Genomic DNA, 12,743 nt, shown 5'->3' with positions numbered 1-12,743 from the left:
GAAATTGAGTAGAGTGGTGTTAGTGACAGGTTTGTTTAAAGATGTGTAAGAAATTATCAGTCACACTGTAAAGGATTATGAACCGCAACTTGTCGAAAAGAGACAAATGATTGCAAGCTTTTTGTAGAATACATGTTCACTGTGGCTTCGCACATCGAGGTATTTGTATTAGCCGTGATGCACGGTGCACCTAACTACACGTTACCACACGTACCTCCGAAATGGCAGAAAACAAATACATCGAACAGTATTTGATAGTATTCGTGGAAGAAAGAAAAAGAGGTAATGACGTGTTTGTGTTTGTACTAAATTTAAATTTTTATCCTATAAGACATTCTTCATTTCAATCGGCCTTATAAATAATTGTATATAGCTATCGCTTTTTGTACGAGAATAGGCGGAGTTATTGCGTGCGCAAAATTTCTGATCGTATAGCAGAACGCCAGAAAGAGAGCAGGAAGACCGAATATCGTTATGCCTGCGCGTGAAGGAAAAGTAACCATAAAAAGAGGCGGGCTCATAAATATTGTTTCTTCCTCTCGTATATCTCCGCCACAGTAGATGAATGTTGATTGACAAGACAGTGTATATTTGCCTTCGAAACGCGTACGACGTGTTTACGAACGTCGCTCTCGCTCTTTATGTATTCAATCGTCTAAAAGTATATCGATAACAGTATACCAATAATCATTTATTACTGTACTTCGGAAAATTTACACAAATATATACATATATATATATATATATATACGTATATATATTAAAAAATTAATATCTATCAGCGTTATTGATATCAGTGAAGATTCTTCCGCAACGAATGATCAGATAATCTTTCCCAAAAAAATCGTTTCGATGCGACTGGTTGTGTGTCATTTTGCGACAACAGTGATCGGAGTAGAATGTTGGAATAAAAACGGATATCTCAATGATATAAAATTAGTTCGCGAAGCGTGTGCAAATTTACCGTAGGCCTTTTTGCGGTAATGTGCTGAGTAAAACAACGTCCAGTGAGTCTTCACTATCAATGAAGACCATGATTACTAAAACCTCTTGTTGTTTTTTTACTCAAACCGGACGCGTGATCTGATCTATCTTTATGCCGTTAGAGAAGTGTTATAGATGAGAGAAGGAGCTAACAAGAGAGTTAAAAGAGGAGGCTATAGAACATAGGGATTGTCGTCGTCGCACAGCATCATACCACACCCACACTCACGGTACTGAATATGATGTCTCCAACTTGAAAGCCAGCGATCCGCGTGAGTGTGATAAATCATTTCTCGCCTATAACATGCTTAACCGACGACATTGTGAAAAGAACTTTTCTTGTTCATTGAACCGCAATGCAAGTAATTGAAATTCGTATTTACGGCTGCTGAAAATCTACCACTACGGTAAACGGCGTTATAAGCTTGTGTACTGTGTCGAACATTTTCGCATTATTATAAAAAAGAAACATCGATTGTTCGTTAGATCGTCCTGAAACGGAAATACAAACATACGTAGTTTTTTGCTATAATTACAAAAATAGTGCAGAAAAGCAAACTGATACTGTGATTCTAGTTATTTAAAAAGTGGAATATTATAAAAATCATTAAAAACAAAGGATATACACAATTTCGAAAAGTTGAAAGTCATATTGAGTGAGTAAAGTAAAGGCCATTGTGTGCGCGTGTTTTTGTCCATAAAAATCCCAGATTTTTTGAAATCTCGTGAGAAAAATTGGTGCAATTGTGCAGATGTAGAAGTTAACATGATTTTGTTAATCTTAATTTAAACCGTCAAAAGTTTTTTCACCGATGTTTCTGACCAAAGAAATCTGCTATTCCTTATGATTTACCAAGAGCGATATCGGTATTATAAAAAGCACAAAAATAAATAAGCTAAAGAATAGCAACTGGTAGCGCTTTGCGAATTGGTTACTAAATCAGAGACATTTGTGAAGTGATTGTGTGTTTTAGTGAAGAAACATCTCTGTAGCGGCAGGAATTAGGATTGACGGTCGTTCGTGTAAAGATTTGATGGCGCAGCCTAGGGTACGTACTACACAAATTAAGACGGTGGGGGGATATCGTTAGTTAAACCATAATTCTTGTTTACATGTGAAATATATTATGGTCATTCTTTTGATGATTTTTGAATCCAATTATTAATACATTTGACCGTTGTATGTTTTACAAATATTGTTTACTTTTGAAGCAAATATATAATTATCGTCATCGGGGGCTACTTTACACCTAAAACAAGACTTTTTGTACATTACACTCAAGAACGCGACTTCAAATTTGAAACTGTTTGATGTCTTACATATAGCAGAAGAACCTTCAAAGACAGTGAAAAGAACTTTTGGAAAATCAACGTTGAACATGAAATATAAAGAACTATTTTTTTTTCCAAAATTATGTTAACCCTCAAAAAAAGCAAGGGGTCTCGGATAGTTACAGTTCTCTAGTTTCAATGAACTTGTAATATGAAATACAAATGATCGAGCATTTTCGGACTTTCGATTCTCTCACTGATAAATCGACAAAAAGATGCTTTTGGTTTGGGCCCTAGGAGCGATGGTTCTTGAAGTCGCAATTTGAGCTTGCCTTTTTGAGGATTAACTTTTTGATTTATTGGTAAGGATTATGATCGTTATTTATGTGTTATTTATTCATGCAAATGAATGTTGTGCTCGTAAAAATATAAGAGTATGTTGAAAAACTGCGTACCACGCCTTCAGTAACCTAGTTTAGGAGAGTCAATAAGTCCTACAATGAAAACTAGAAAGCCGAGAAAAAAACGCTATTCAAGATTTACTTCTTCATGGAGCCTTTTGAATTGGACAGACTTGTTTTATAGTATTTTTTTAAAAGTAATTTTAATTGTGTTCCGGTGTGCAAAGACAAAAATGCGAATGGGACTGTTAAATTTAATAAGTACGTTAGATCTTTGATGGGATATCCATTTCCAATATACTAAGGAAATTTTATCCATAAGGTCATTCGCCTGTACTTCAGAACTATTCCCCGCTGCCCTTTCTGTCATTCCACAACGAATTGATTCAATACACATAGTTTAAATCATAGTTTTATACGGTTTTATATTTTTGCACTATTGCAACAACACTACCATACTTGCAAATTATCGATTTCAGTTTTCTTCAAAACTCTCAAACTGCTTTGAATTAGAATCAATTGCCAAAATAAGAATAAATTTTAGATCAAATATACAGATTGTGTAATATAGACTTGAGTAAAGCTTGGTGTAAAGTAGCCCCATTTTTAGCTAAAATGGACCAAATACCAAACAATGAAAAATGTACAAATAGTACGGACACAAATAATTGCATTACATTGTCATGTTAATTTATGTAATCTCTATCCTCTTATCTAATATTTTGATTAGAATATCATACTTTTCCAAGAATTTAAGTTAAAATGTTTTTTGTGTGTGTTTTATGCTTCAGTTTCATCGCCTACAACGATTACTTGCCAGAATTCTCTTAAACCTATATCCATTTTTTATGTTTGGGTTGAATAATAATACTGTTTTGCTTTTGTCAAAATTTGAACTAGAAGCTCAGGTATTATTTTTTAATTTTGGCGTAAAGTAGTCCCCGTGGCGTAAAGTAACCCCCGATCCGGTACTGTAGAATTTTTGTCGATTTTGTCGATTCGAATTAAAAGATAAAGAATTATTACCACAAAGCAATGTACATTTATTGAAACGAGGTATGATGAATAGATGTGGTGATGAGACAGTAGTAAAAATTCTATCTCATCTTACCGTAATGGATGCCCAAATGTTCTTTTGGATATGCACTGGGCACAGAAATTGTACGTACAGTAAATGCGTATTTAATAAACTTCAATTGACAATATACTGCAATATAACTTTGATAAGAAATACATATTACATCACCAAAAAATCGTCCGTAGATTCTGCTCAAATCGGTATCACCAAAATAAGTGTAGTGAATGATCTCTTCTCACATCAACGGGTCTTATATATATATATATATATATATATATATATATATATATATATATATATATATATATATATATATATATATATATATATATATATATATATATATATATATATATATATATATATATATATATATATATATATATATATATATATATATATATATATATATATATATATATATATATATATATATATATATATCCAAATGCACACTAAACCATTACAATTCACACAATATGATTAACAGTCGGTATTAAATGGTGATATTCTGCCTCATCGATTGGTGATCCATGTTATTATTCTACCATCAGATCCCAAAATACTAGACCTGCTCTCGTCAGTAAGAATTATATTCACTTAGAACTGTTCAGGTTCGACACCGCACTTCCGAGAATATTCCACGCTGTTTTTGATATTTTTACGAGATGAAAGGCTTTTTTAGGGCCACCGTTTGTACAATTTTGCATGAGGATAATTTTGTATGATTTGGGGACAAACCGTCAGATTCTTAAAATTGGACACATTTTCAACCAGTGTATGAGAACAAGGTTTGCATTCTTTTTTTACTTCAATTTTTTTTTTACTTTTAGTTCAATTTTTTATTCAATGTACATATTTAGCTCGAATTGCTACCACGTTCTGGTATAATCTCCAAAGATTTCGTTTCAACAAACTTCTCGAATGTGCATTGAATGGATGATCACAGTCAACCAATAATATTTAAGTTAAAGGGGCGATAATAATTGCAAAATTAGATTACTTCTTCTCCCGACTTTTCAATTTTAAATTTAACCATTAGCTTCTTAAAATTAAGTAAAATTGTTGAGATAGATTTCGCCTTTTCTGGCAATACGTATATATATATATATATATATATATATATATATATATATATATATATATATATATATATATATATATATATATATATATATATATATATATATATATATATATATATATATATATATATATATATATATATATATATATATATATATATATATATATATATATATATATATATATATATATATATATATATATATATATATATATATATATATATATAAAAATATAAGTTAAGCGATGGTGAAGAAATCGGCCCTAAGATACCGAATGAAGCCAATGAAAATGGAACATCAGACATTGTGTTTAACAATCAGAAGTAATGAAGTAATAGCAAAAAATAGTAACACTATTCAGTTTATTTAAGTATATCTTTAACAACATGATGAAGCACGGATTTTTTAATGCCTTAGCAGTTCGTAAAACTTTTTATTGGAGATTCTTTGAACTTGTGTGTAGACCAGTTGAAATAAAATAATAACTACGCGATTTACTGAGTAAACAGATCGTTTCTCGACACAACGCTATAAAAAAGCTTGCTGTACGGACAATCTCTGTGCCTATTATTGGTTTTTAACCAAGGCAATCGAGAACTAAGTGAGCAACCGAAAAACAGTTGCAAGAACAGAACATGCTGCATAAAACCCGCTTCAAATATATGAAAATATAAAATTCGGAAATAAACTGCAAGCATAAAAATCGGACAGAGATTCTTCAGCATAGGGATCGTTTATAACTTCCAAAATAAAAGCCGGTTATAAATAAATAAATCGTACGCAGGAGCATCCGTATATCGAGATGCTAAAGATTAAAAGTTGGCCAAAAACCATTTTGTAAGATTCGGATTTTTTCCGGTGTTTATGCAGAAGGTTTTCTATCCGACTCTAGCAAAGGAGAGTTCCAGTCCGATTTTTATACTTGAAGTGTTTATCCGGTTTTCATATTCGAACATATTTGAAATAGGTTTTACGAAGCATGTTCTGTCCGTGCGACTTTTATTTTCGATCGCTCAATTAGTCTAAAAATTACCAGAAGCACGTCTGATTAAGGGGAGGGGCTGTGTTGTAAGGTTTTCAGCTTGAAAAAATATCATTTTCGCGATTTTTTTAGAATTTTGCGTCAAGCGAATTGACCACAACTTTTGTACATTATGGTGTATCATTTCAATAACACTCGCAGTTTTCGTTATGCAATTTTCAATTAAGGATTTTTTTTATTCATTTGCAAGTGCTATTTTTCACAAAAAATTCAGGCTTTTTATGAGTAAAAACCCCGATCATGAAAAATTATCTCGAAAACTCAATGTAGGGATTAGGTTTGTTTAAGTAGAATGTGTATGCAAAATTTGAAAGAAATCGGCTGTTAATACCGCAAATCGTGTTTATTCCAAAGATGTTCTACAAAAAGCTTCGTCACTGAGTCGTTTGTCGATATTTTAGCATATAAAAAATACAAAATGTTATTGAAATGATACACTATAATTTACAAAAAACGAATGTTTTTTACACGCTGAAACCTTTACCTCCCCCTTAACACACAATGGAATTTATTATTGGAACCAGAAGTAATACTTCTCTTTATATTACATATAGATTTGATATTTTTACAAAGTGTTAAGTGCTTTTAAACGATGAGTGTGTTACGCATTATTGTTTCGGTGAAAAAATAAACATCAATAGATTGCATAAAAAGATTAAAAATAGTTAAACGTTCCATCATCTAAATCTAGTTGTGTTTATAATGTAACTTAAATTATCTCTCTCTTCTTTCTCCTGACAACTCATTTGTAAATTGTAGAGGGAAAAAACAATGTAATATAGTGTATGAACAGTGCAACGCGACGGCGATCCAGTAAACAACGGTAGAAATCACAAGTTTTACGATTATTTTCACAAATTTAGAAAAAAATGAGAGAAAAATTGACAAAATATTTCAAATATCAGAATTTGCAGTGCTTGCTACAGTTGTAGATGTTGCTATGACAACAAGTTAGTGGCATGCACGCTTAATTTTTATTACTTTTCGTTGACCCTAGAACGTTGCACTGGGGTACAAATGTACCCCTCATCTGCTTAAGAGTCGTATGATGACAGGAATTCAGCATTTACTGACCTGGGACTCTGACCATAATTCAATTTAGAGTTCCTAGTTAGAGTAGGAACAGGTGGTTTATCCAGTTTGCTTATAGCCTTCGAGGAAGCAGGTGTCAAAGTTGGCGTGGGGTACATTTATACCCCATTGTACGGTTGCCGTTAGCGTTTCGTCAGGTTTCGTGCTGTCAGTGAAAATGTGACTCGTGACAATACCAGTTTAAATACTCGTTGTTTTACTACGTAAGTAACAATTGGTGTTATATAATCTTTTTTTATCATTTATTCAATTTTTTTAATTTAATTTAGAAGTAGAAAAAATCGTTCTCATTTTTGCTGATTTTTATTGTTTATTTTTTATAGTTTTTCAAAACAATGGCTCGCAAGTATAATTTGCGCACAGTAACAGTAACGTTACGTGTTACCAATGTACTACTCGCCAGAAATATTTTTTTATTTCGATTTCTACCACATTTCGTAGTATTTTCCAAAACCCGAATTTGAAACTTTCACTCTTCCAAATAATTGCACTTTTTCCAAAATATCAAAATTCTATTTTATAACGTTTCTAGGCCATTCTTTCAACTTTTAGAATCATTTGATTTTTTTCAAATCGGTTGAAAATTCGCAAAGTTATAGTATTTTTTGTGAAAAAAGACAGAGCCGCGATTTTTTCACATTCTTTCGGTGCCAGATGGCGTTTGCTGGCAACACTATAGCGTATTTCGGCACGCCTGTTTCAAGTTTCATTTAGCAGGGATGCCAGGTGCACAGATTAATCTGTGTTTTACAGACTTTCAATGCGTCGCACAAATTTTTAAATTGCGCGAAAGAAAAAAAAGTTCAAGACTTTATGTTTTTGAGACACTTATGCACAGATTTTCAAAGATTTTTATATTTAATATGCCACCTGGCATCCCTCTTAATTATTTTTGTGTCATCTTTCAAAGCGGTAGCATTGTGAATATAAATGGGTCTTTTCAGCTCTTAGCTCCGACGCTTTTTCATTCAAATAAAAATAATCTGCGCTGAGTACAACGTCAACATTTAACGCGATTATCTCGGTACTTAGATTTTGAAAAGTGATATCGCTATGATCAACATATGTTGATTACCGTTGAACCAATTGATCTGAAATTTTCAGGGCTTTATTATACTCGCGATAGGCGAAGGAATTTTATTTTGAGTCATTATTACTAAGCGTATCGCAAAAAAAAAGAAATGAAAAACACAAATGAAAAACATTTCGATAATTGTAAAAAATCAATATCATTCTGAAAACAATTTTTTTCCGTTGATTGTAAAAATCTTTATAGTGAGTAAACTGAAATTTTTTTCAATACCGCGAATACCGTGGGGTTCACATCGTAAAAATTATAATTTACGATGAATGACCCTTATTGCGTTATTTGGCTGTTCCAGAGCCCAGTAACCTTAAGCTTCCGTCACTCGCGCTAGTGCACAAAGTGCACGTCGTTCGGAAAATTTGGCGAAATCGTTTTAGAGCACCAGCGGCTGCTCGTTCAGTGGGCCATTTGCGTGACCTCTGGAGGGTTAAAACGGTATTCTTTCTTGTCCATTGCACTTTCTTGTGCATACCATCTTCAGGTTACTGTGCTCTGGACCAGTAACCCAATAGATCGTGCAACTAGCCACACAAGACTTTGGCCCCAAATGGTTACTTGGGATGAGTATACACTTGCACCTAGTGACCTTACACTCACACGTAGTTTTCCTTTTAAAACTTTCAATGTGAGAATTCCTCCACGCAAGGATGGCTGTCTGGCTGGATGGAGCGACAATTTGAAGAATATGTAGTTTGTTATAATGACGTTTCTTTGTTGAGGGGCCGAGCCGGCGCTGGAGTATATTTTCGTGAAATAAGATGAAACCAGTATCATTCGCTTGGTAGATACTGTACCGTATTTCAAGCAGAAAACTTTGCAGCACTTCAACAGGGAATTTGCGGTAAAAAATCTATGTTTGCTCTGACAGTCAGGGTGCTCTGAAAGCACTTAGTTCGACAGTTCCGAGATCGAAATTAGCAATCGTATATCGAACCCAAGTCGAAGAACTTAGCATTTCAAGCGCTATCTACCTTGTATGGGTACCTGGTCATTTCGATATTACTGAAAATTAATGGGCGCACAGTGTTTCCAAATAGACAAAAACGTGATCGAAATTGTTTTACCACAAAAAAAACGATTTTCGAGCTATATTGTCTTCAGCAAAGTTGGTCTGCAAAAGCTGAGAAGCAAATTTTTGTTTGGTAATTTATGAAAATAGTAAAAAACTGTATTCAGAAATGTTTTAGTGAATATGATACACCCCCGAAAATCACTTTTTTCAAAATAACTCTTCTGGATGATTTTTTAGAATACTCTAGGATTGTGGCCGTCATAAGGAAATACACAATCATTGTTACAAAAGTTTATATCTAACTCTTATATCTGAGAAGTTATCGAAAGTTTTCGTGCCAAAAATCGTCACTTTGGTATGAAATAACATTTCAATCCGCAAATTTCCGCAGACAAAGTCATATTCGTTCGAATCTATAAAACAAACGCTATCAAATCCAAGGATAACCATTTGTCACATGCTGTCTCTTGCATGCAAAAATATATATTCAAAAAACCATAAAACTCTTTGTATAAGGCCATTAAAAAATTACAACATAGGTTTAAGGGTAAAAAGAGGAAGTATGAAGCATGTTGTTACATGGGGGAGAGGAAAGAGGCGAGGGGTTAACATAGCTAACCAACTACAAAATGGAATCAAACATTGGAAATATACTAATACTATTTTTTTAATTATAAAATCTTTTAATTTGGATTTAAATTATTAAAAATTGTCTTCAACTCCACTTGGGTCGCTTTCAGTGACTATGTTGTCACCCAGCCCGACCAAAAGATTTTTCGCATTCTCCGATAACTGAGTATTGTTCTTCGGCGGAAATCCTCTGATTTGTGAAATTTGGAGATCAGATGTCTCCAACAATCGGTGTACTACATATGTGTTGGTTTCTACCCTGGAGAACTTTCGAGTGTGATCCTCGCTTTAATTCGTTCATGAATTGCGGGGGCTTGGCGTTCTAACTATGTATTGTTTCATTCCTTTTTCCAACAGCAAAAACTTGGTAAGCTATGTTACCGCCCCCCCCCCCCTCCTGCCTCTTCCCATACAACAACATGCTTCATACTTCCTTCTTTTACCCTTAAACGTGTAATTGTTATCCCTGGATTTGATAGCGTTTGTTTTATAGAGTCGAATGAATATGGCTTTGTCAGCGGAAATTTGCGGATTGAAATGTTATTTCATACCAAAGTGTCGCTTTTTTGGCACTAAAACTTTCGATAATTCCATAGATTAAAAAGATAGAAATAGACTTTCGTATCAAAAAATTGTGTATTATCTTATGCCGGTCAAATTCTAAAAAATCATCCAGAAGAGTTATCTTGAAAAAAAAGTGATTTTCGGGGGTGTATCATACAAAACTCCACAAATGTCTATTAAAACCAAAAGATATGTACATAGTCTCTACAGCAAAGTTGTTTCTTATTATATTTCCTACAACTTTGCCGACTACATTTTTTTTAAATTTTCATAAATGACCAAACAAAAATTTGCTTCCCGGCATTAGGGGAATTAATCATCAAACTAACAATATAGATTTATAGACAAACTTTGCTAAAGACACCATAGCTCGTAAATCATTTTTTCGTGGTCAAAACAATTTAGATCACGTTTTAGCCTATTTGGAAACACTATGGGACGGACGAATTGGCTAGAGTGGGTGCTGTGACTGATTTCGTTGGTCCAGAACCAGTGTTATGTCTATCAATAAGTTGGATAAAGCACAAGATTCGCTCATGGGCTACATCCGAACATGCCAACTATCGGCGTAGCTTGCAAACTTGCGTTCAAACAAAGACTTTTCTGCTGGATATGAGTCCGAAAATGTTAAAGAATTTGCTACATTTTTCCAAGCACATTTGCAGTATTCTAGTCAGGGCACTAACTGGACATTGCAAACTCAATTATCACAGTGCTAGTATTCAGCGTGCTGAGTATTTCTCTGTGATCTTTGTGAATCTGATTACGGAACATCATATCATTTGATATGTAACTGACCAGCAGTAATGCAATTGCGTTTCCGGATTTTTGGTTCTTTATACATAGATGAACCTATGTACAGAGACCTGAAACTCAAGGATATGCTATTGTTCCTAACCCAGATTGGTAAAAAGCTATAGTTTTAGCAGTATTTGAATGATGAATGAAGTTATAGTTTTAGCCGTATTTGAATGACAATATCTATTCGGGGGTGTTGTCGTTCTAATATCTCAATACCCCCTCGGGGCTGTTAATACATCCGCTCACTGTTTAAATAAAAATTCTAAATCCCTCTGGGGGTTGGAATTTATATTCCTGCTATTGTAGCACCTGCAGATCGTTCAGTATCCTTTCGGGGGTGTAAAATGCTCTGTTTTAATTGTTCTGAGTCGTTATTTGCTTTACACCTAACCTTACCACTTCCCCAATCCGTCACATCAGGAAAATGATGAAGAAGCAAATCATGGCAAGGTACAAATCTAATCGGAAATGGGGAACGTGCCATTTGAGCCAGTCGCTACTGATTCCAGATACAGTCGTGATTCGCCGCCTTTTAGTTGGACGTCCGCTAGTTGGACCATTGTCCAACTAAAAAGCATCTGAATGCCAAAATCTCAAGTCAAATTTACTATGACAATCCATCTATCAATCGTTTACCCTACTGATGTCTTTTTTGTAGAGTTCGTCAGTCGGTCCAACTAGCGAATCAAATTCTTTAGTTGGACAGAGGCTGTGGCTCAACCAGCGAATCACGACTGTATTTGGCTTTATATTATTTTTTGAAAAGTAAGAATATGAATACCGCGCATCTCGAAGGTATGATTGCGGATACCACGTTAAATAGATTAAATAACTGAAACAAATAATGGAATAGAAAGATAAACGCACAATGCAATCATCTTAGAACTTCATTTTAACTATTATGAATATTTAATTACATAACAACTAATTGGCATTCGTACCTTGTGGACATCTTGCGACAAACAATGTCGTCATTGTTGAGAATTTACTTTCATTGTTTCTACAGACACTTTATACACAAACTTGTGGAGACAAAAACAGTAAAACTAGCAACTATGGATGAAACTGGCATCACTGAAGATCCCATGAGCTTTGCATGGGCTTCCTCCTCTACTTCCTCACAAAACCATCATTCTCGTTTGGCTGCAATTTTTGACACTGTCTGTGTATAAAGTGTCTGTAGTTGTTTCTATATTTTAATTTTTCCTGTTGAATATTCATATCTTCATACCATACCATACCATACCACACATTGTGTATAACACATTCGAATATTTTGCCATACTACTAAGAAAAAACGCGATAGTAGGCATAGCGTGAAATTGGACCAGGGCATAATATATCGTAAATTCTCTGAAAATAGTTCTATAGAATGAGTATTGGATAGTATTAGATTCAAATTATAACCGGTCCAAATAAATCGATTTCTTTCATTTTACATATATTGAAATATTAACAATTATGGGAATAACTGTTTGAAACCACCCCACCTAGGCATCCCTCATGAAGTTTGGAAAATAAATCAATTTTGGTTTAAACTCTTTTGAACACTTCAAGGAGATAGGAATTTTTACCATTTTTTCTGACATATTTAAAAAAACTCCAAAACGGGAAGAAGATTTCCCAGGGTTCCCACTTAGGCCCACTTCTTTTTATTTTGCACGTAAATGACATTACCTATATACTCAAACA

At 33.8% G+C, this 12,743-nt stretch overlaps 1 protein-coding gene across 3 annotated transcripts in view; it reads left to right on the top strand.

Annotated features, from left to right (window-relative positions):
• Positions 1-590: 590 nt before the first annotated feature.
• Positions 591-12,743, top strand: part of LOC131682711 (homeobox protein homothorax-like) — a 904,179-nt gene continuing 892,026 nt past the window's right edge. For 2 of the 3 annotated variants that reach the window (XM_058966262.1, XM_058965417.1), the window contains exon 1: positions 593-2,033. In XM_058966262.1, coding sequence (XP_058822245.1) covers positions 2,019-2,033 — 15 coding nt within the window. In that variant the 5' untranslated portion in view covers positions 593-2,018. Of the gene's footprint in view, positions 2,034-12,743 lie in introns of all 3 variants that reach the window. The other variant, XM_058964749.1, reaches the window with a different exon arrangement.

The sequence above is a fragment of the Topomyia yanbarensis genome, chromosome 1, assembly GCF_030247195.1.
Source record: "Topomyia yanbarensis strain Yona2022 chromosome 1, ASM3024719v1, whole genome shotgun sequence".
In the NCBI taxonomy this organism is placed as follows: domain Eukaryota; kingdom Metazoa; phylum Arthropoda; class Insecta; order Diptera; family Culicidae; genus Topomyia; species Topomyia yanbarensis.
This window is presented reverse-complemented; position numbering and strand designations above follow the sequence as displayed.